Raw genomic sequence first — 25,273 nt, forward strand, 5'->3', positions numbered from 1 at the left:
AATTGTGATTTTTGCATTGAAAGTAATGGCAAAAACTGCAATTACTTTTGCACCAGCCCAATACTTTAGAGGCAAAAGTAACATGACTTGGAGACCCTTGGAGATGCAGAGGACTCCTATACCTTCTCTAATATTTCTTTGATGTTATTTTAGACTAATTCGTATTAAGATATTTAAATAAATATTGCCTTTTACATCGCCACGTTCCTGATTTATTTCTCTGAAGCTAAAGAATGATTACGATTGAATCTTTTCTGGTGAGATCAAACATTTTCCCTGTAACTAGAAGATCTTTTCCTTTCCTGTTTTGTTTATTCCTGGTGGTAGAAGGATTTCTCAGGTGGTAAAATGGGAGGCTTTTGCCTAACAGAGGAGCGCTTTATTACACAAAGGTTGAAGATGCTTTGTATGGCATCGTGCAACACAAGTTTCCTCCGTTCTTCTTGCATGCTTTTTACCAAAGCTTCCCAGGCCTAACAGGCGGCATGGATTGTATGCTCTGATGAAAAGAGAACAGATTCTTGTCTCCTTGTCTTGATTTCACTTCTGCTAGCTAATGTGGTCGTATCACTTAACTTCTTTGTGCTCCTTTGTTATGGACATTAAGATAGAGAATTTGTATCTATCTCTTGGGGATTTGGGAGTAGTTTAGTAGGAAGGTGCGTAAGTGTGTATTCTATGCCAGCTGTTCAATAGGTTGAGGATGACTTTTTAAGGAACTCCAGAGACATGTAAACAAATAACTGAAAATCATCCTGAAGAAAATAAGGAAGCAGGTAGGTAGACAGATTGGATGCCTAGTTAGAGCCCAGCAAACAGAGGCTTTAAAAATAGGTTTTGGGAGAATTCGATATTTCAAAAAAAGCATCAAAGTACATGATGGCAAAAATAGGTCATTATGGGATTTTCTTACATGTATTTTATGGTGTAGTTATAAATTTTAATATCATGAGAAACTGAAATGTAAACCTTCAGGATATAGGACTTCTAAAGATCTCTGTCTTACCCTGGGAAGAATTATGATATAAAAGATATTAAAACTATTCTGACTTTTTAAAAAAGTTTTATATACAGACTTGGAAATATTCTGACTGTTCTGTGTATGTGTGCTAATGTTCCATTTATCTGCCTTTGCGAAGGAATGTTACACATTATTGAGACTCACAAAATATTAAAGCTGTGCTAAAATATTTAACTTTTTGGTTAGATATCATTCTAAAATGTATTGCATATATCCTTGTTATCAAAAACAGACTACACTCATTTTGGCTATTGATTATTACCCTGCGTTCCCAATTAATGCCATAATAAAGCAGTCAGGGCCGGCTAAGCCATGGGGCTGTTGGGTCTTACTATAAATATTTTTATACTTTTATAATTATCTTCACTTCTTACTTATTTTCTTTCTTTCTTTGTCCCACCCTGCTCTTCCTTTTCTATTAGTGGCCGTTGTTTCTCCGCTTGCAGAGGGAGTCTTAACCTGGTATATCACATGTATGCAGACTTTAATGTGCATGTGTGTTTTTCCAAAGAGAAGAGTCATTGCTTCTGTTGGTATCTCAAAGGGATCAACAACTAAAGAAATGTTAAGGAGTGCTGTGTAGCACAATTTTTTAAACTGCGCGTTTCATATCATTAATTGCTAATGGAAATCATTTAGTGGGTTAGGGCCAACAGTTTTTAAATTTGTAAGAAATATTAGAATCGAACAAAAAATATCAATGTATCACATATAGTAAAGGGTACTTTTGGTTTTGTGAAGTTTTTATCTTGTATATGTGTGTGCACATAAATAGACATACATACACATACCTGGTTGTGACGAAAATTTTATTTCTTATAATGAGTTGTAATCAAACATTTCAAATTCACAGCTATAGTACGGCCCTTTTTGCCTCTTCCAATTTACAGATGTTGCTGCAGTTTTTCTGTAGTCTATTGAGACTATGCCAAGTTTATTAGAAATGTGGCTAAAATGAGAGTGAGGCTAGAAGGACTTTTCTTTTGTTTCAGAATTAGTTCCATAGGAGTATTTAAAGGGGGAGGTGAAGTAGAAGATAAGCCAACAGCAGCACTAGCAGGTTGTTGCAATTGAGAATAAAACCTCGTCCTGTGAGTCTGTAAGGGAAGGGCTACAGACATTGGTTTTCAACCCTGGTTCCACATTAGTTTATGTTGGGTCTCTTTCAAAAAAGTACTGACCCCTGGCCCTTCCCTACATCATTGAAGTAGAATCTCTGAGGATTGGAGTTCTGAAAGAACTTTCTTATAGAATAAAACACGTGGCCTTTAGGTTATATTTTGACTACTCAAAGTCTTTTCTTTTGGCTTCTGAACAGTGGTCTTGAGAGTGGAGGTGGCTGGATTGAATTTCCTCCAGAAAAGACCTCTGTTTTCATGGTAATTATGCTAAGAACACTCAAGTATTATTTGATTATTTACAAGACATCTGTTTTGGAATGCTGGAGATACTTGAAATAGGAAGGTCGAGATGGTTTTGACTTAAGAATGTTTGTGCATTCTTGATTCAGTGTCTGCCCTTGAGAAATGAAATATAACCTTGCTATCTGTATGTGCCAATTATAGAAAGGTAGAGCTTGTTTTCTTCTCCCTCTTCCCTTTTTCTTCTCTTTCATTCTTGTTTGCTTCTCTTCCCTCCCACGTCTCTTTTCCTTTCTTTTCCCTTCCTGGGTGTGAGAGGCTGGCCCACTGAGCAGTGGCATAGAGGGAGCTTTCCATTGTCATATTAGTGGTGGCGTGGACCTGAGGGCTTAGGGGAGCTGAGGTTCAGAAACGTGGAGGGGTGAGCCCAGAAATGGCTGGGCTGGTTACTTCATAATGAGTTGGTTTACCATCCTTTTTAGAGCGTGATGCAATAAGAAAATACCAACTGTAAGTCGTATGCAGTTGTTTATTTAAAAAATGACATCTGATTCACAAGTCCGAATGTTAATTGATGTAAAAATGAACTGTCTGGTCACTATCATTCTGATCCTTGAAAAGGAGATTTAATCTGGTGCTGTAGTCACCTGAATGTAGAATTGGTAGCTACCTAAAACTAGAGTAGAATTTTAAACCCCACACAGCAATCAGCTGCTATCAGAAATGTCTTTCTGTGTCCCAGAGGAAGGAGAGTTGTGACTGTGAACATCTGAGTTATTCTACTGGCCCATGTAGGAATATTTAAACCTTTGGCTAATGCACATAGAACTTCAAAGAAGAAATCCATAAACAGAAAGGGCAGGTATAGGACAAACCTGTTAGGAGTTCAAGGTTAGAGGATAAAGAGGTTATCTGAACTGTATAAAGTGGAATGGAGAGAGAGCGCGTAGTTTCTTTTAGTGTTTGCTTATTTAGGTGGATAAAACTTGTCCTGCTTGGCACCATTTTTAGTTTGTTGAGTCTTGTAGGTATTGATGAAAAGAGTCAAACTCTAAAATATTTAAAGAGATTTATTCTATGCCAAGTATGAATGAGCATGGCCCATAACACAGCCCTCCTTGGGAGATCCTGAGAACATGTGCCCAAGATGATTGGGACATTTTGGGCAGACATGAGACTTCAGCTTAGAAAGGTAGAACAGCTCGAAGCAGGGAGGCTTCCAGGTTATAGGTAGATTTAAAATTTTTCTAATTGGCAATTGGTTAAAAGAGTTATCAATAGGAATGTGTGGATTGCTATAAGAGGTTGTGAAGACCAAAGTTTTATCACAGATAAAACCTCCAGATACCCGGCTTCAGAGACAATAGATTGTAAACGTTTCTTATCAGACGTAAGGTCTGTGTCGATGTTAATGCTGGAGAGGTATAATGAGGCATGTTCGACCCCTACTTCCCATCATAACTTGAACCAATCTTTCAGGTTAAATTTTAGAGTACCCTGGCCTAGGAGGAAGTCCATTCTGATGGTTGAGGGGCCTTAGAATTTTATTTTTGGTTTACATAGGTGTATCAGTTACTGTTGCTGTGTAACAAACTACTTCTCAGAAATTAAAGGCTTACACCAACAGCCATTTATTTGCTCACAATTCTCTGGGATAGCAAGTTAGCCTGAGTTTAGCTTTGTATATTTTCTGCTAGTCTCACCTGGAATCACTCATGTGGCCTTAGGCATCTGGTGTCCTTACTGGGGCTGGATGGTTTAAGATGGCCTCACTCATGTCTAATAGTTATCAGGCTGTAGGTCAGGATACCTTAGCTCTCCACAGGACCTCTCTGACAGGCTAGCTCAAGCTCATTCACATCATGGCTTCCAGCCACAGTCATAAAAAAGGAGACACATCCTAATACGCAAATGGTTCTCAGGCCTCTACTTGTGTCTCATTTGCTAAGGTCCCTTTGGTTAAATCAAGTCACAGGGACAAATTCAAATTCAAGGAGTGGAGAAAGAAACTCTATCTTTAAAGTAACAAAGTCACATTTCAAATGGGAAGTGCATGCAGGGATGGAAAGAATTGTTCTGGCTGTTTTTACAGTGTATCAGAGTCAAATGACATTTAGGGATTTGTTAAATGGTAATGTTACCGGAAAGGAGTCACAATCCAGACCACAAGAGAGAGTTCTTGGATCTCATGCAAGAAAGAATTTGGGGTGAGTTCATCCAGTAAAGTGAAAGCAAGTTTATTTAAAAAGTAAAGGAATAAAGAATGGCTACTCCATATGCAGACCCATTTTTATGGTTATTTCTTGATTATATGCTCATTAAGGGGTGGATTATTCATGCCTCCCCTTTTCAGATCATATAGGGTACCTTCCTGACGTTGCCGTGGCATTTGTAAACTGTCATGGCACTGGTGGGAGTGTAGCACTGAGGACAACCAGAGGTGTTCTCATCACCATCTTGGTTTTGGTGGATTTCAGCTGGTTTCTTTACTGCAAACTGTTTTATCAGCATCGTCTTTGTGACCTGTATCTCATGCTGACCTCCTACCTCATCCTGTGACGTAGAATGCATAATCATCTGGGAATGCAGCTCAGTAGGTCTCAGCCTTATTTTACCCAGCCCCTATTCAAGATGGGGTTGCTCTGGTTCAAACACCTCTAACCTTAACACATGGCATACAGGCTGATTAAAATACTAAGCACTGAGTATAGTATATTTGGTGTTATATTTCAATGCAAGAATAATTATATATGTTTCAGTGGCTTGTACCCTCCAATTAGTGATGAACATACCCCGTGTGATTTGGTTATTTAGTTAACAAATATTTATTGTACATCATGGTGGGCCAGACACTGTTCTAGGTGATAGAGATGCAGCTGAGGGAAAACAAACACACGTAATTTAGTATGTATAACAGTCACAAGGAACAAAGAGAAACTTACAGCTTATTACTGTGGCTTTTGATTTTGAATTTGAGGCAACAGAGTTTGTTCTGTATGCAAGAATGCCACAGAGGCAGATTTTTATCAAGGATTTAGCCACTGTGAAGTTTGGTTTTAAAGAGCAACTCAGTGGTTTTTTTGTTAACAGCAAATCAATATATTTTAGAAACTATTGTATTCAAGAAATTACCTAAAAAGGGAGAAGGATTCAAATAGTACTTTTCTACTTAAAGAAGGTTGATTTTTTAACCAATAGATGTTAAAGAAATAACCAATGGCTATATTTTTATATTTACCAAGGCTACTAATTCTAATGTGTTAGCTAGAAGCTATTCAGACAAGTATTCAATGTCAGGCATCTCCCATCTGATGTTTGCTTGTGACATTGTCCTTGGGAGACATCTCCCATCTCCTAGGTGGGTTGCAGTGTGAGGACAACTAGAACACCTTGAGAAAGTCTTGTCATTGTGAGGCCAGATTAATTGGGTCCTAGTGATAGAATGTTAGAAATAAATGTGAAAAATTGCATGGTAACTGAGAGTTTTCTTTCACAACAGCAATCTTGTCCACATTTGACAAGATAACATTTGTCCACCTTTGACAAGATAATATTCTTACAGGATGAAAGTGTGTTTATATATATATAACCTGTTCAGTTTTCCTAGTTGGGAGAAAGTCCTTCATAATTAATATCATTGTGACCCCTGTAAAAAGAAAAAAAAAAAGTCAGTAGAACATTTCTACGTTCCTTCATTTTCTATTCTGTTTAATTTTCTAGAAATATCTGACAGTCTTTTTGAATCCCAGTGGTGGTAATACTGGAAAAACTTGTTGCTCTAAAAGTGCTACCTTTTGTGGGATGACATTGGAAAGGTGGGAAGTTGGAGGTCTTTTTTCCGCTTGTTTCTTTCTTTCCTTTATGAACCTTTTTCTTTCTAAAAGTTTTATCGCTCATCACTTTATCACTTACTTTATCACTTTACCACTTTTGTTGGCATCTTTTTGTCCCCCTTCTGTCTTTATGATGTTGAAACTGAAGGGGAAAATGGAGCTGCCAAGATAAGTTACAGTTAAATGACGTTTGATTGTGGCATTGTCCTTGGCATTGCACAAAAGGAACTAAACCAGCACCACTGGTGCTGCCAGGAATTTAGGGTTGAAGTAGAAAGGAAGAGAAATTGAGTTCTGGTTTAAAGTTCAGTGAGAGAAGGTTAGTACATGCTAAAATATAGCATTAATCCCTCAGAAAGTACATTTAAATTTTACATTAAATGTAAATTTGACATTAAATTTAAATGTTGACATTAAATGTACTTTCTGGAAAGTACATTTAAATTTGACACTAAAATTCTGATATTAGATTAGATTAGATTAGATATAATGAGATTATGTGGTTTGAATGTCCAAGAGATACCTGTAGCTCTGATACTGAATTGAACGTGATCTGAGCCCATTGTAGAAAGATCGACAGACTTGCAGAGGGCCAGTGCCAAAGGGAAGGCCCTATGAGGTGTGGGTAGGGAGGAGGGGAACCCTGGGTTACTATCGACTGAAAAGGTGGAAAAACATGAGCGAAGAAGGGGAACTATAGCTCTATCTAGAATCAGGGAGAGCATGGCTCTTGCTTACAGTTAGCAGTAGTTTGTGACAAAATTTGTGGAAAATGTGACAGGGCTTTGGAGAACTCTTACCGAGAACCATAAATTAGTTCAGAGATATATTTTGAAAGGATTTTAAATATATAAATGTATGCTTTCCATTTATCAGCAAAATAAATAGACATTGTTGACCATCTGTCTTCAGAGATGCAAAGCTTCTTAAAATGTATACAATGAATGGTGAAGCAGAACTAGTGTTGATTTTAAAAGGTTGAAACCATACAACACTAAAGCTTAAGACGTTAAAATACATTTTGTGTACTAACTAATGGGCATGTTTTGTTCTTTCTTTTGCAGACATACATTGGAAGTGTGGTTATATCTGTTAACCCATACCGGTCTTTACCCATTTATTCACCAGAGAAAGTGGAAGAATACAGGAACAGAAATTTTTATGAACTGAGCCCTCACATGTAAGTACTGCACTAAAACATTAAGTTTCTCTTTTACTCCAGAGATGTGTAGTTGACAGATGCGTGCAGCTGTCTCCTTTGAATTTCAGAATGATGTTTTTGTCAGTTTTTTAAAAAAATTTGATAAAAGTATGAAGACTTTAGTTGTTATTCTTTATTTTAAATTTTAAAAAGTCAGAATACTTCATTTGACGTCAGATACTTCTGCAATATTTGGATTCAGGATGTAAAATATTTTCTGTTCAAAATTCTTTGCAAGTAGCAGCTGCTGCTAATTATTTTCGCAAATAAAACAAGAATGTGCATTGTTTATTATTATAAAGAGCCCAAGCAGCTTTTTCATAGTCTTGTTGGGCCAAGAAAAATCCCGAGTGTTGGGTTGTATGATGGTGTTTGGGTAAAAGGACTAAACAATACCTTCAGTTTGTAATTTTTGCAGACATTGTTCACCAGATGCGTGGGATAGGCCAGTGATTTCACGTACTCTGGAAAGTCACTTGTTTGATTTTTCTGAAGAAGGTCACTTGTTAGTGTAAATAATTCCTTCACAGTACCTGTAGATTCTGTTTGTCTGCTCCTTCAGAGTTCTTTGTTGACGTGCTTAAGAGATGCCGAAATGATTTGGCCACTTTATACCACTAGAATTTTGTTTTCTAGTCTGAATGACTGAAACATAACACTGGAAAAGTTTTCCTAGATTTGGTAGATCAGTGATAGAACCGGGTTATTCAACCCTAGAACTTTTATTCCTCCAAATAAAAATATCTGAAAAAGAAAGTTGGAGAGAGAATACCCAGAAATTATCACAAACAATACCTTAAACTTTTTATTTCTCAAAAAACTTTTTTATTTATTCTTATGTTACATTTACTGATTCAAGACAAATATGTTCACTATTTACATTCTCATGTCCACTACTGAGTTTAAAGAAAAGGAAAGAGAAATATGCTAAGTTGGGCCAAGTCACGTAATGAGTTGAGAGCCTCAGACTTCTCCGCTTGTTGCTTAGGCAGAAACATTTCCTGCCTCCTCTCCTGCGGGCATGCAAGCATTTTTACCAGAATTCATGTACTTATGATTGTCGGTTGCTACAAGTGGCCCACAGTGTCTTGCAGACGGGAGTTGGTTGATGCAGCATAACATCTTTTATGCAATAAACTGTTGAATGCAGATTTAGAATATTTGTGAACTGCTGCTGAATGTGGGCTGGGAATAATGTATGCAGAAATGCCTGGGAAGGTGTCAAGCATTCTACAAAGCTATGTTGTTCGTTATTACCACCATTGCTATTACTTTTTCACAGTAGCATCATCCTCTTTCTCTCAAAACAGATGATATGCTGAAAACAACCCCAAATTGTCATGAAATGCACATAAATACATGTGCATGTAGATGTTGATGAGGAAATGTTCAGTAAATGTCTTGGTTGTGGAAAAGATTTATTGGTCATTATTGGCATATTGGTAGCGGGGCATTTGAAAATGGTTAAGCTGGCAACTTGGGTTGCTTCTAGAGTTGAGACATTTTCAGTCTTTTTACCGAAAGCAGTAGTACTCAAAATGGGGCAGTTTAAAACCCCAGGGGACAGTTGACAATGTCTGGAGACATTTTCGATTGTGAAACTGGGGGTAGGAGGGTGCTTGCTGCTAGTGGGTCAGGGATGCTGCTAAGCATCCTTCAAAGCATATGCAGCCCTTCACTGTAAAGCATTGTCTGTTAACCATGTCCATAGTGCCAAGGTTGAGAAACCCTGAAATGAAGTGAAAGAACCTGCAGAAAGTCTTCATTATGTCCTAGCAGAAAGGATTTTCTCTGTATGATTAAAGATTGGCTTTATTAATTTTGATAGAACATAAAATCTAATAATTAAGGAATATATATATACCACTGTCCAGATGCTTATTTTAGTTTCTCTTGATAATGCAGCATGCAGTGATATATTTGGGCTGTTTGGAACTAAAGATTATTTATTATTTAAATGTATGAAAATGGTTATTAATGAATAAATCTGCTGGTATATTTTGTCAAGCAAATTCTGATCATTTAGTTTTCTTCTAGAAGTAGATATTGCAAATGATCTTGTTTCATTTTGCCTTAAGACAAATAATATCTGAAATTTGTTTTATAAAGTTATCCTGATAGTTAAACCCCTGTGATGAAATACTTTATTTGATACCTAAATATTTTAAATTCTAGTCCTCAAAGCCCCACTTCTCAAAGTATGGTGCTTGGACCAATTGTATCAGAATTCCCCCAGGGGCTTGTGAAAAAAATCTGGATTCCTAGGTCTTACTTCTCGTAAGGCAGGAATCTACATTTTTCACAAGCTTTCTGGGTGATTCTTAGGCGCATGTAAGTCTGAGAACGTGTTGCTTTAGATCTATATTTAAGATGTTTTTCTTTCCTTTCTTAACTACTTACTGCAATTTGTGATCTTTAACAATAATAATAGTAATAATAAAATATTTATGGCTAATATCTTATTCAGTACTTACTATACTGCTCTAAATACTTTATATGTTTTATAACTCATTTCATCCTCAAAATAATCTTGTGAGGTAGGCACTATTACAAATGGGGAAATTGTCACAGAAAGATCAAGTAACTTATCCAAAGCCACACAGCTGGTGGGAGTGGAGCCGGGGTAACATCGGTTGCCCCTCTTAGCTGGAAATGGGCTTGCCATTTTCATGACAGGGCCTCTTCCTGTGCACTTCCACCCCACTACCCTTGGTTTGCCTGTGTTCCTGCACCACAAACCCTCCAGGATAATCTTGACTGTGCCTCAGTTTACCTCCAGCAATTGTCCACATGCTCTTTTTGCATTTTCAGCTTTAATCTCCACTCTGGGAATGTTTAGATATATAATGTTTGGGTAGATAGAGAATGTTTGGAAGTCTATTCTAGATCATAGTAGTTCATGCTCCAGAAGATACATTTTTATCCCGGCGCCTGGAAGACTCCTGTAGGAGGCAGCATGGCACTGCTACTCTAGTTCACACCCCTCACCCCCAAGGAAAAGAACCACCACCAGCACTAAAATAAAATACATTCTCAGTGTGCTTAGGATAAAGAAAAAGACATTTTACCATGGCCTACAAAGCACTACGTAGTGAGCAAAGTATAGTTTTACTAATTCATCTGAAGTTGCCAGATCCCTCTCATTCCCTCCCATCTTGTTTGTTCTGTCAGTCCTCACTCCACCCTCACCACATTCCCTCCCATGAGAGCATCCTTGCATAGGATTCTGTGCCTTCTGCCTGGAATGCTTTTCCCTCCTTCTCCAAAGCAACTCGTGTTCTTCCTTCAGACCTCAAATTGCAGAAGACCTCTTCAGGGAGGAACCTTCCTCACTTGCTCCCTACTGAGGCTAGATCTGTTGCTTTTGCCACATTTACTATTTAATGTTTGTTTAAGGGATGATTTGTCTAAGAATTTAATAAGGGTTCAGTAAAAACATAGCGAACAGGACTTGGGTTCAAGTCCCAGGTCTTCCATTTACAAGCTATATAATCTTGAGCAAATTACTTGAAAAACTTCAACTCAAAGAAATTAAGTAATTAGCTTATTCAGTGGGAAAAGAATTATTAATTAACTCCTGGGATTTTTGTGAGGGCCAAATATGTAGTTGATATTTAGATAATGATCTAATACGTATAAAGTGCTTAGCATGGAATCTGCCATAACTCTGTGGGAAAGGAGAGCTGTTTCTATTAATGAGAATTATAGCAATTGTTGTAATAATAAGGTACGTGGGACACATTTCCAACATTCTCACATGCTCTGTCTCACCACTTTCTGCATGGTGGGTCATTTTCCACTTCCTTTGGTGTATTTTCCTGCATTTTTCTTTGCGAATGTTCATCTTTGACGGTATTTTGAAACAAGGTCAATGCTAACTTGGTTCCCTACTAAAACAGCCTGGCATTCTCAAACAGGATGTTTGTGATGTAAGGGGGTAAGATGACCTTAGCTTTTGATGCATTCTAATTGTAAATATTTCATGAATTTAGTTCCAGTTTGAATAGAAAACAACTTAAGCAGCTACTCAGACTACATACTTTGAAAACTTTGCCAATTAACTTACCCAATATTACATTTGAAATTTACTTGTAATTTTTTTTTTTTTTTTTTTTTGAGTCGGAGTCTCGCTCTGTCGCCCGGGCTGGAGTGCAGTGGCGTGATCTCGGCTCACTGCAACCTCCACCTCCCAGATTCAAGCAATTCTCCTGCCTCAGCCTCCCAAGTAGCTGGGACTACAGGTGCCCGTCACCACGTCTGGCTGATTTTTATATTTTTAGTAGAGACAGGTTTTCACCATATTGGCCAGGCTGGTCTCGAACTCCTGACCTCGTGATCCACCCTCCTCAGCCTTCCAAAGTGTTGGGATTACAGGTGTGAGCCACTGCACCCAGCCTTCTTTTCTTTTCTTTCTTTTTTTTTTTTTTTTTTAAGTGATGAAGTCTCGCTATGTTGTCCAGGCTGATTTCAACTTCTGGACTCAAGAGATCTTCCTACCTCCTGAGTAGTAAAACTATACTTTGCTCACTACGTAGTGCTTTGTAGGCCATGGTAAAATGTCTTTTTCTTTATCCTAAGCACATTGAGAATGTATTTTATTTTAGTGCTGGTGGTGGTTCGTTTCCTTGGGGGTGAGGGGTGTGAACTAGAGTAGCAGTGCCATGCTGCCTCCTACAGGAGTCTTCCAGGCGCCGGGATAAAAATGTATCTTCTGGAGCATGAACTATAGGCACATGTCACTGCACTTGGCTTACATTTGGAATTTAATTTGAGCTGTGTTCACTGTTAGTCTGCAAAACACCCAGATACTTTTGTAATTCATATGTTTTGAAGGTGTCTACAATTTATCTTTCTTTAAATTTTAGATAATTAAAAAATAATTCTATTTTGTGTAAGTATATGACTTTCAGATCATGGAAATGTATAGATTGGTTTCTTACCTATTTTCCTTTCAAAAATAGCTTTCTGTTATCATTTGTGGGTCTGTTAGTCTCCCAAACATGTAACTCCTCAGCTGGACTCCTCCTCTGCGGCTCCTTTCCTTCTCTGAACTGTCCCCGTTATGTGTTAAGCCACATCTTTGAGCAGGGTATCATTGGGTGGCATCCCCAAGGAAATGTGGGTGTGCTGCGTGGCAGAGCCTGTACCACCATTTGCTTTTCTAGTTAGGTAAGTGATGTCTTTCCAGTATGATTTTTAACTTCTTTGAAAATAAGGAAGGTAAAAAATGTATTCCAGGGAGGACTGAGTACATTTCAGAAAACTCAGTAACTGGATTCATTGAGAACTGCCTCAGATTCCCAAACAGCATTGATAAGGAAAGGCTGAGAAGGGAGAGATGAGGGAAATAATCAAACTACAGGTTGAGCATCCCTAATCTGAAAATCCAAAATCTTAAATGATCCAAAATCAGAAACTTTTTTATCACAGCATGACACCACAAGTGGAAAACACCACTCCTGACCTCCAAATGCAGTCAAAATGCAGGCATGCAACATAGAATTGATTCTGTGTCCCTAAGAGAAAGATAAAATTTCCTTCAGGCTATGTATATAAGGTGTATATTAAATATAAATGAATTTCATGTTTAGACTTGGGTCCTATACCCAAGATAATTTTGTATCTGCAAATATTCCCAAATCTGAAAAAATTTGAAATCTACAACACTTCTAGTCCCAAACATCTTGGTTAAGTGATACTCAGTCGATACTTAATCTCCTTCCACTTAGTTGGAATAGCACTGTGACAGTGCACCTTCAGATATTTTAGTTAACAAATCCACTGGCCTTTTTTGTTGGGTGATTGCCTTTTAACCTTGCAGCAGTTGATGCAGTTTATCACCAACGGGTGGATCTTCTAAAATCAGATCATGTTACTCACCTTCCTAGAAACCTTCATGGGCTCCCTATTACTCCTAGTTCCTTTAGTGTAGTGTTCAAGGCCCTTTACAGTCCAGCTTTAGCTCTCCTCCCTGCTCTCCTCCAAACCCCACTACTCTCCTTTGTGGAATCTCCTCGAGTCAGAGCCATTCATGTCTTTTCCTTTCTACGTCTCATACCCTGTACCTTATCTCCACTGTTAAAATCCTGTCAGTCTCCTATGGTCTGTCTGAAAGGCTTGGTCAGCCCTAGCATAATCCACAAGGGACTTGCACTGGCCCTGAGTTATGAGACCATTCATGTGGTCTTAAACACACCTCTTCTTGCTATGGTTGATTAGGTTTTGGTGTCACCCTCTTGAATGAGACAGAAGCTTCTGTAGGTTAGAAACTTTATCCTGCACATCTCTGTGGCTGTCTCCAGTGCTTTTCTCTTAAGAGCTCAACAACTATAAAACAAAAGAGGTTTTAAGTGATTTTTCATTACATTTTACCTGTGTTATGGCTGAGAGTTCAATTAAATCAAAATGTATTTGATAGGATACTTGTGGAGTTTATTCAAAATTCCGTGCAGTATAATGAGAATTTTTTTCTTTTTTAAAAAAAAGAAGCAAAAATGTTTTTATGGTGCTCTTCAACTCTTAAGTATTTGTTCAGCTTTGATTTGTTCATGTTGTCTGTATGTCTATTGGAAGGAACTTGCCACCAGAAGAGGAGTGTATTGTGGTACCTGGCAACTAGCCCTCTGGTGGTCATAGCCCAGGAGTGAGCTGAGATGTGTCCTTCTAAAGTTAGGATATAATGTGGTGGCCGTATTACCTTAGGTGTTGCAGTCACAATGTGAAGCAGTCTTTCCATGTTAGTAAATGAAAAACTCAGTAACAAGTGTTAAAACTTAGAAAAGTGGCTTACAGCTTTGAATAATTTCTGGTTACCCTCACTTAAAAATGGGTAAGCAATTAGTGGGAGCACCTGGTATGGTGCTAATGTCAGTTGTCCAGAAGTGAGCCCTCTGTCTGTGGACTCTTTGACCCCTACTTTTGGGCCAGACTGATTTTTCAGGAGCACATACCGTTGCCCATGAATGATGTTGCTATAATGCTTGTGTGTTTTGAGTCTTTGTTGATCCTGTTACCATTTTACTGCATTCAGGGTGAACCAAAATTATGTTATAAAGAACATTTCTGACTATATCTCAAAATGTACCACTGCTGTGGTTGAGTATACAGAGGTTAGGTTAAGATTCCAGGGCAGAAGACTCACACAATATTTCTTTTATGTAGTCAATTTTTTTTTTTTTTCTGCAACAGAGTTGAAATTCTGTGAATTAAAGCTGTGTTTATTTTGAGAGCTCTTATTGCAACTAGATTCTGAATTCTCCTGTAGAGGTTGCTTGTGCAACTGGATGTGAAAGTGCTTTCTGAAGAGTGTGTGTCTGTGTGTGTGTGTGTGTGTGTGTGTTGATGTGATATTGCTGAGGCTGTTGTGTTATTTCTTTGATTTTACTTTTGGAATAGTTGAGCCTTTAAATTGATCCAGTAGGTCTCTAAAAATAAGTTGCAGAAAAGAGTTTTATGCTTTCCCATCTAGCATTCTTCTTATTTATTGCTGTAGAAGAGATGCTCATTTACTGAGCAAATATTTATTGAGAGCTTCCCATGTGCCAGGCAGTCTTTCAGGCACTGGGATACAGCAGTGAACAAAACAGATGAAATTCCTGTCTTCATGAGAGAGGCTAAACTCCAGCTTAAGTATTTAGAAGTCAAGATTGTACACACCATTGGTTAGAAGGGAAAAAGGGAAGAGCAGAGGAAGGGAAGCTTTCGTGAAAAAAAAAAAAAAATTGAATCTTAAAGGATATTCTTATAAAACCCCCTTTGAGCCATATCTAAGGCAGCTTAAGTCAGTAGATGACAGATTGTGGTCTGCAAGGCTTTGCTTCTCTCCAGACCTCAGATCTACGCAGGTAGCTTGTACAGAAGGGGATTAGAGCTTTGTTTGCTCTCCAGTTTTTAGATGCCTTAAATAAACATCTCGTGTGTAATGACACCATCTTGAAAATAGCTAAAATTACCCTTTTCCTTTTATGCATGACTGTCTTGGGTCAAAATAAGCAGAAGGCAGGCACTGTGTTTGCTGTCAGTCTTGGGGGATATTTGTTTGATTCTGGACAACAAGGATTAGAAAACTTCTGGACTTAGGCGAGTTTCATATCAGCAGTGCAATGTCCATGTGGTGGTCAAGCTCTGCTGTTGACTTGAAGCTTCCTGAGGCTGGGTCTGCAGTGGGAAACATCTCTGGGCCTCACACCTAATCAGCTTCTATAAATGCTGCATGAATTGAACTTGCTGCCTTTGACTCTCAAAGTTTTCTTCCCAGTATGTTGCTTTTTGGGGCTATTTTCAAAACAGCTTCTTTCAGCCAGGCGCGTTGTTGGCTCATGCCTGTAATCGCAGCACTTTGGGAAGACGAGGTGGGTGGATCACCTGAGGTCGGGAGTTTGAGACTAGCCTGACCAACATGGAGAAACCCTGTCTCTAATAAAAATACAAAATTAGCCTGGCGTAGTGGTGCATGCCTGTAGTCCCAGCTACTCGGGGGGCTGAGGCAGGAGAATTGCTTGAACCCAGGAGGCGGAGGTTGCAGTGATCAGAGATCATGCCATTGCACTCCAGCCTGGGCAACAAGAGCAAAACCCTATCTCAAAAACAACAACAACAACAACCACCACCACCACCCGGTTTCTTTCAGGATATATACTCTTAGCAGAAAGAGACCTCAGCTAATTTTTCTTCCAGATCATGAAGCTTTTAAAACTCAAGTAGGAAGGTTGGTTTGATGCCAGCCTAATGTTTTTATCATGAAAATTGTTATGATGTAAGAATACATTTATTAATTGAAAAGTGTTTCTGGTACATCTGTGCAGTTTCAGAATCCTAATTTCTAGACCCCCAATTAGAGTTTATATCCCTTCTCACCAAATGCACATCTCAGACTCGAGAGGGTTTATTGTAAAAATGCTGTTTGTGAAGCCAAGCCTATGTTCACACCGGCATACATGATAATTTCAATGATACAATCTTAAAGGGAAAAGTTTGGTTCTCAGCAAAACAGCTGCTTCCTGCCAAGATGTGGCTGGCCTTTGACAGACTCTGAGAAGTTCTGCAACATCCTGGAAAAGATCCATTTCATCTGGAGAAGCAGCACTGAGGCCTCGGCCCTGAGAAGGATTAGTGTAATTACTTCATCCCTGACAGAGAGAGCTACAGTTGGAACCCACCTGGGAAGCCTTGTCTAGGGAGGTGGGAGGGGTGCTGACCCCACCCTTTGTTGTTGAAATTGGAATCTTTGCCACAATCTGTTGCTGGGACTGGTGTGGCAGGGTAAGTAGGGCCAAAGGAGCCCTGTGGGGGTTTGTCTGAACAGGGGCTGACAAAAGCTGGTCCCCATCCAGCCAGCCCAGGGAAGTTAGCAAAGCCAGGGATAATGAAAGAGTTCAGCAGAGTGAATATGAGGCCCTAGTCGTGAGACTGCAGAACTGAGGGTGGGGATGGGGCCACCACAGGGGCAGAAACTCACGTAGAGGGGAACAGGCCCAGGCATACCAGCCCCAGGTTCCAGTTCCAGCCTGTCCCAGGGATCCCAGATCCCCAAGTGCAAGTGATTGTTCATTCATCTGATAAACATGATTAAGCATCCACAACATGTTGAGGTGCTGGGAATACAAAGATGAATTTGCCCTTAAGGATTCACAGGCTGGTGTGGGAGACAGACTGATAAATACCGAAGGGAGAAAGCGGCCATAAAAAAAGGTGGGGCATGTCCTGGTTTGCCCTGGACAGCCCTGGTGATTCCTGTTGTAGCAGCATAATTATTAATAGTGCTCTTGGAATTAACAGAAGAGTCTGAGTATGAGCAGTAAGTGGTGTGGTCCCCTGGGAAATGGGGTACAGCCCTGCCTGAGGAGCTAGGAGATGGGATGGAGGACCCCTGGGTGATGAGTTTGCCGCATGGATAAAGAATAGGACTCTAGGCTCAGGAGAGAATTTTCTAGTCAGAGGGAACAGTGTTGACTCAGTCATTCATCATACATTATTTGAGTGCCCACCGTGAGCCATGTACTAGTGCACATACTGGGGACACAATGGACAAAAATCTTGGCCTTTTTGTGCTTACATTCTAGCACAGAGAGAGACAATACACAAGAGACGTTAATAAAACAAATGGCATTTTAAATGGTGACAAGTGCTGTGGAGAAACTTAATGCGGGGAAGGGGCATCAGGGCTGTGGGGGAGTCACGGGTGTTTTACTGTTTCAAATAGGGTAACCAGGGAGTGCTTTATTGAGATGTTATATTTCAGTATCATCCTCTTGAGGTAAGAGGGAGAGACATGTGATGTGTTGAGAGAAGAATGTTCTAGCCAGAGGCAACAGCAGATGCAAAGGTCTGAAGGGGAGACAGACCGAGCTAGAACAGCGTGTCACGTCAGTGATCTAAGTTCGTGTAGTTTCCTAAGGTTGGAACCTAGGGTGCAAACTGAGGATGAGCAGATGAGGTGGAAGAGGAAGAGCAGACCCAGGTCACAAAGAACTTTTGTGCTAAGGATTTTTAAGCAGGTAGGAGGAGAGAGAATATGAGCCTTGGGATTTGAACTGCTGTGGGTGTACAGAAAAAGAGAAACTCAACGAGAGGTTTAGGTTTAGGGACCTAGTAGGCTTTTGCGGTAAGGGACAAGGACAGAAGGCTCATCTGAGGATGGGAGGGACACTTTAGAGGCAAATCCGTAGGATGCAGTGGCTGACCAGAAAAGGTGAAGAGCGAGGGAGAAAGGGGGATCAGAGGGAGAAAGGGGGATCAGAGCCCAGTCACAATTCCTGGCTGGGATGGAGAGGTTTGGAGTCCCAGGCAACCCCTGGAATTGCAATAGCCTGGAGATAGTCTTGTGAAGCAGCAGTGGGTACCTAGAAGAGCATGGCTCCAGGTAATTGACAGCAGATAATTGTATGTTTCTAGCATCACTTCTGATACCAGGTGTGTGACTTTTTTCCCCCAACACCAACCAGTTATCTGACACTAACTGGGTGTCCAACAGTTCAATTTGTTTACTGGAAAGGAGTCCCCCAAGAGAGGGTTCTTGGATCTTGTGCAAGAAATAATTCGAGATGAATCCACAGAGTAAAGTGAAAGCAAGTTTATTTTTATTTTATTTATTTATTTATTTATTTATTTTTATTATACTTTAGGGTTTTAGGGTACATGTGCACAATGTGCAGGTTTGTTACATATGTATCCATGTGCCATGTTGATTTCCTGCACCCATTAACTCGTCATTTAGCATTAGGTGTATCTCCTAATGCTGTCCCTCCCCCCTCCCCCCACCCCACAACAGTCCCCGGAGTGTGATGGTCCCCTTCCTGTGTCCATGAGTTCTCATTGTTCAATTCCCACCTATGAGTGAGAACATGCGGTGTTTGGTTTTTTGTCCTTGCGATAGTTTACTGAGAATGATGTTTTCCAGTTTCATCCATGTCCCTACAAAGGACACGAACTCATCATTTTTTATGGCTGCATAGTATTCCATGGTGTATATGTGCCACATTTTCTTAATCCAGTCTATCGTTGTTGGACATTTGGGTTGGTTCCAACTCCTTGCTATTGTGAATAGTGCCGCAATAAACATACGTGTGCATGTGTCTTTATAGCAGCATGATTTATAATCCTTTGGGTATATACCCAGTAATGGGATGGCTGGGTCAAATGGTATTTCTAGTTCGAGATCCCTGAGGAATCGCCACACTGACTTCCACAATGGTTGAACTAGTTTACAGTCCCACCAACAGTGTAAAAGTGTTCCTATTTCTCCACATCCTCTCCAGCACCTGTTGTTTCCTGATTTTTTAATGATGGCCATTCTAACTGGTGTGAGATGGTATCTCACTGTGGTTTTGATTTGCATTTCTCTGATGGCCAGTGATGATGAGCATTTCTTCATGTGTTTTTTGGCTGCACAAATGTCTTCTTTTGAGAAGTGTCTGTTCATGTCCTCTGCCCACTTTTTGATGGGGTTGTTTGTTTTTTTCTTGTAAATTTGTTTGAGTTCACTGTAGATTCTGGATATTAGCCCTTTGTCAGATGAGTAGGTTGCAAAAATTTTCTCCCATTCTGTAGGTTGCCTGTTCACTCTGATGATAGTTTCTTTTGCTGTGCAGAAGCTCTTTATTTTAATGAGATCCCATTTATCGATTTTGGCTTTTGTTGCCATTGCTTTTGGCGTTTTAGACATGAAGTCCTTGCCCACACCTATGTCCTGAATGGTATTGCCTAGGTTTTCTTGTAGGATTTTAATGGTTTTAGGTCTAACATATAAGTCTTTAATCCATCTTGAATTAATTTTTGTATAAGGTGTAAGGCATGGATCCAGTTTCAGCTTTCTACATATGGCTAGCCAGTTTTCCCAGCACCATTTATTAAATAGGGAATCCTTTCCCCATTTCTTGTTTTTGTCAGGTTTGTCAAAGATCAGATAGTTGTAGCTATGCGGCATCATTTCTGAGGGCTCTGTTCTGTTCCATTGATCTATGTCTCTGTTGTGGTACCAGTACCATGCTGTTTCGGTTACTGTAGCCTTGTAGTATAGTTTAAAGTCAGGTAGCGTGATGCCTCCAGCTTTGTTCTTTTGGCTTAGGATTGACTTGGCAATGCGGGCTCTTTTTTGGTTCCATATGAACTTTACAGTAGTTTTTTCCAATTCTGTGAAGAAAGTCATTGGTAGCTTGATGGGGATGGCATTGAATCTATAAATTACCTTGGGCAGTATGGCCATTTTCACGATATTGATTCTTCCAACCCATGAGCATGGAATGTTCTTCCATTTGTTTGTATCCTCTTTGATTTCATTGAGCAGTGGTTTGTAGTTCTCCTTGAAGAGGTCCTTCACATCCCTTGTAAGTTGGATTCCTAGGTATTTTATTCTCTTTGAAGCAATTGTGAATGGGAGTTCACTCATGATTTGGCTCTCTGTTTGTCTGTGATCGGTGTACAAGAATGCTTGTGATTTTTGTACATTAATTTTGTATCCTGAGACTTTGCTGAAGTTGCTAATCAGCTTAAGGAGATTTTGGGCTGAGACAGTGGGGTTTTCTAGATATACAATCATGTCATCTGCAAACAGGGACAATTTGACTTCCTTTTTTCCTAATTGAATACCCTTTATTTCCTTCTCTTGCCTGATTGCTCTGGCCAGAACTTCCAGCACTATGTTGAATAGTAGTGGTGAGAGAGGGCATCCCTGTCTTGTGCCAGTTTTCAGAGGGAATGCTTCCAGTTTTTGCCCATTCAGTGTGATATTGGCTGTGGGTTTGTCATAGATAGCTCTTATTATTTTGAGATATGTCCCATCAATACCTAATTTATTGAGAGTTTTTAGCATGAAGCGTTGTTGAATTTTGTCAAAGGCCTTTTCTGCATCTATTGAGATAATCATGTGGTTTTTGTCTTTGGTTCTGTTTATATGCTGGATTACATTTATTGATTTGCGTATGTTGAACCAGCCTTGCATCCCAGGGATAAAGCCCACTTGATCATGGTGGATAAGCTTTTTGATGTGCTGCTGGATTCGGTTTGCCAGTATTTTACTGAGGATTTTTGCATCAATGTTCATCAAGGATATTGGTCTGAAATTCTCTTTTTTGGTTGTCTCTGCCAGGTTTTGGTATCAGGACGATGCTGGCTTCGTAAAATGTGTTAGGGAGGATTCCCTCTTTTTCTATCGATTGGAATAGTTTCAGAAGGAATGGTACCAGTTCCTCCTTGTACCTCTGGTAGAATTCAGCTGTGAATCCATCAGGTCCTGGACTCTTTTTGGTTGGTAAGCTATTGATTATTGCCACAATTTCAGAACCTGTTATTGGTCTATTCAGAGATTCAACTTCTTCCTGGTTTAGTCTTGGGAGGGTGTATTTGTCGAGGAATTTATCCATTTCTTCTAGATTTTCTAGTTTATTTGCATAGAGGTGTTTGTAGTATTCTCTGATGGTAGATTGTATTTCTGTAGGATCGGTGGTGATATCCACTTTTTCGTTTTTTATTGCATCTATTTGATTCTTCTCTCTTTTCTTCTTTATTAGTCTTGCTAGCGGTCCATCAATTTTGTTGATCTTTTCAAAAAACCAGCTCCTGGATTCATTAATTTTTTGAAGGGTTTTTTGTGTCTCTATTTCCTTCAGTTCTGCTCTGATTTTAGTTATTTCTAGCCTTCTGCTAGCTTTGAATGTGTTTGCTCTTGCTTTTCTAGTTCTTTTAATTGTGATGTTAGGGTGTCAATTTTGGATCTTTCCTGCTTTCTCTTGTGGGCATTTAGTGCTATAAATTTCCCTCTACACACTGCTTTGAACGTGTCCCAGAGATTCTGGTATGTTGTGTCTTTGTTCTCGTTGGTTTCAGAGAACATCTTTATTTCTGCCTTCATTTCATTATGTACCCAATAGTCATTCAGGAGCAGGTTGTTCAGTTTCCATGTAGTTAAGCGGTTTTGAGTGAGTTTCTTAATCCTGAGTTCTAGTTTGATTGCACTGTGGTCTGAGAGACAGTTTGTTATAATTTCTGTTCTTTTACATTTGCTGAGGAGAGCTTTACTTCCAACTATGTGGTCAATTTTGGAATAGGTGTGGTGTGGTGCTGAAAAAAATGTATATTCTGTTGACTTGGGGTGGAGAGTTCTGTAGATGTCTATTAGGTCCACTTTATGTAGAGCTGAGTTCAATTCCTGAATATCCTTGTTAACTTTCTGTCTCGTTGATCTGTCTAATGCTGACAGTGGGGTGTTAAAGTCTCCCATTATTATTGTGTGGGAGTTTAAGTCCCTTTGTAGGTCACTGAGGACTTGCTTTATGAATCTGGGTGCTCCTGTGTTGGGTGCATATATATTTAGGATAGTTAGCTCTTCTTGTTGAATTGATCCCTTTACCATTATGTAATGGCCTTCTTTGTCTCTTTTGATCTTTGTTGGTTTAAAGTCTATTTTATCAGAGACTAGGATTGCAACCCCTGCCTTTTTTTGATTTCCAGTTGCTTGATAGATCTTCCCCCATCCCTTTATTTTGAGTCTATGTGTGTCTCTGCACGTGAGATGGGTTTCCTGAATACAGCACACTGATGGGTCCTGACTCCTTATCCAGTTTGCCAGTCTGTGTCTTTTGGTTGGAGCATTTAGCCCATTTACATTTAACGTTAATATTGTTATGTGTGAATCTGATCCTGTCATTATGATGTTAGTTGGTTATTTTGCTCGTTAGTTGCTATAGTTTCTTCCTAGCCTCGATGGTCTTTACCGTTTGGCATGTTTTTGCAGTGGCTGGTGCTGGTTGTTCCTTTCCATGTTTAGTGCTTCCTTCAGGAGCTCTTTTAGGGCAGGCCTGGTGGTGACAAAATCACTCAGCGTTTGCTTATCTGTAAAGTATTTTATTTCTCCTTCACTTATGAAGCTTAGTTTGGCGGGATAGGAAATTCTGGGTTGAAAATTCTTTTCTTTAAGAATGGTGACTATCGGCCCCCACTCTCTTCTGGCTTGTAGAGTTTCTGCTGAGAGATCAGCTGTTAGTCTGATGGGCTTCCCTTTGTGGGTAACCCGACCTTTCTCTCTGGCTGCCCTTAACATTTTTTCCTTCATTTCAACTTTGGTGAATCTGACAATTATGTGTCTTGGAGTTGCCCTTCTCGAGGAGTATCTTTGTGGCATTCTCTGTATTTCCTGAATCTGAATGCTGGCCTGCCTTGCTAGATTGGGGAAGTTCTCCTGGATAATGTCTTGCAGAGTGTTTTCCAACTTGGTTCCATTCTCCCCATCATTTTCAGGTACACCAATCAGACGTAGGTTTGGTCTTTTCACATAGTCCCAAATTTCTTGGAGGCTTTGTTCATTTCTTTTTATTCTTTTTTCTCTAAACTTCCCTTCTCTCTTCATTTCATTCATTTCATCTTCTATCAGCGATACCCTTTCTTCCAGTTGATCGCATCTGCTACTGAGGCTTCTGCAATCTTCGCGTAGTTCTCGAAACTTGGCTTTCAGCTCCATCAGCTCCTTTAAGCCTTTCTCTCCATTGGTTATTCTAGTTATCCATTCTTCTAATTTTTTTTCAAAGTTTTTAACTTCTTTGCTATTGTTTTGAATTTCCTCTCGTAGCTCAGAGTAGTTTGATCGTCTGAAGCCTTCTTCTCTCAACTCATCAAAGTCATCCTCCATCCAGCTTTGTTCCGTTGCTGGTGAGGAACTGCGTTCCTTTGGAGGAGGAGAGGTGCCCTGTTTTTTAGAGTTTCCAGTTTTTGTGCTCTGTTTTTTCCCCATCTTTGTGGTTTTATCTACTTTTTGTCTTTGATGATGGTGATGTACAGATGGGTTTTTGGTGTGGATGTCCTTTCTGTTTGTTAGTTTTCCTTCTACCAGACAGGACCCTCAGCTGCAGGTCTGTTGGAGTTTACTAGAGGTCCACTCCAGACCCTGTTTGGCTGGGTGTCAGCAGCAGTGGCTGCAGAACAGCAGATTTTCGTGAGACCACAAATTCAGCTGTCTGATAGTTCCTCTGAAAGTTTTGTCTCAGAGGGGTACCCGGTTGAACGAGGTGTCAGTCTGTCCCTACTGGGGGGGGGTGCCTCCCAGTTAGGCTGCTCAGGGGTGAGGGACCCACTTTAGGAGGCAGTCTGTCCGTTCTCAGATCTCCAGCTGTGTGCTGGGAGAACCACTACTCTCTTCAAAGCTGTCAGTCAGACAGGGACATTTAAGTCTGTGGAGGTTCTTGCTGAGTTTTTGGTTGTCTGTGCCCTGCCCCCAGAGGTGGAGCCTACAGAGGCAGGCAGGCCTCCTTGAGCTGTGGTGGGCTCCACCTAGTTCGAGCTTCCTGGCTGCTTTGTTTACCTAAGCAAGCCTGGGCAATGGCGGGCGCCCCTCCCCCAGCCTCGTTGCCGCCTTGCAGCTTGATCTCAGACTGCTGTGCTAGCAATCAGTGAGACTCCGTGGGCATAGGACCCTCCGAGCCAGGTGCAGGACACAATCTCCTAGTGTGCCGTTTTCCAGGCCCGTTGGAAAAGCGCAGTATTAGGATGGGACTGACCCGATATTCCAGGTGCTGTCTGTTTCCCCTTTCTTTGACTAGGAAAGGGAACTCCCTGACCCCTTGCGCTTCCCGAGTGAGGCAATGCCTCGCCCTGCTTCAGCTCGCGCACAGTGCGCTTCACCGACTGTCCTGCACCCACTGTTAGGCACTCCCTAGTGAGATGAAACCAGTACCTCAAGCAGAAATGCAGAAATCACCCGTCTTCTGTGTCGCTGGGGCTGGGAGCTGGAGACCGGAGCTGTTCCTATTCGGCCATCTTGGCTCCACTCTCCGTGAAAGCAAGTTTATTAAGAAAGTAAAGGAATAAAGAATGGCCATTTCATCCCATGAACAGAGCAGCCCTGAGGGCTGCTGGTTGCCCATTTTTATGGTTATTTCTTGATTATATGCTAAACAAGGTGTGGATTATTCATGCGTTTTCCGAGAAAGGGATGGGCAATTCCTTGAACTGAGGGTTTCTCCCGGTATTTTTTTAGACCACATAGAGTAACTTCCCAACATTGCCATGGCATTTGTAAACTGTCCTGGCGCTGCTGATAGTGTATTCTAGCATGCTAAAGCATTATAATTAGTGTATTATGAACAGTGAGGGTGACCAGAGGGCAGTTTCCTCGCCATCTTGGTTTTGGTGTGTTTTAGCCAGCTTCTTTACCGCAAGCTGTTTTATCAGCAAGGTCTTTATAACCTGTATCTTGGGCTGACCTTCTGTCTCACCCTGTGACTAAGAATGCCTAACCTTCTAGGAGTGCAGCCCAGTAGATCTCAGCCTTATTTTATCGCGTCCCTATTCAAGATGGAGTTGCTCTGGTTCGAACACCTCTGACAAACTCAGTTCTGACACTAACTACACAGTTAGCACAGACCACACA

General features: G+C 40.3%; 1 protein-coding gene across 7 annotated transcripts in view; it reads left to right on the top strand.

Annotated features, from left to right (window-relative positions):
- The window catches only part of MYO1B (myosin IB), a 186,327-nt gene that overhangs the window by 43,609 nt on the left and 117,445 nt on the right, over positions 1 to 25,273 (top strand). For all 7 annotated transcript variants that reach the window (XM_063644835.1, XM_055290064.2, XM_055290066.2 and 4 more), the window contains exon 3: positions 7,280 to 7,395. In XM_063644835.1, the coding sequence (XP_063500905.1) occupies positions 7,280 to 7,395 (116 nt within the window). The remainder of the gene's footprint in view (positions 1 to 7,279; positions 7,396 to 25,273) is intronic.

Source organism: Symphalangus syndactylus, chromosome 8, assembly GCF_028878055.3.
Source record: "Symphalangus syndactylus isolate Jambi chromosome 8, NHGRI_mSymSyn1-v2.1_pri, whole genome shotgun sequence".
In the NCBI taxonomy this organism is placed as follows: Eukaryota; Metazoa; Chordata; class Mammalia; order Primates; family Hylobatidae; genus Symphalangus; species Symphalangus syndactylus.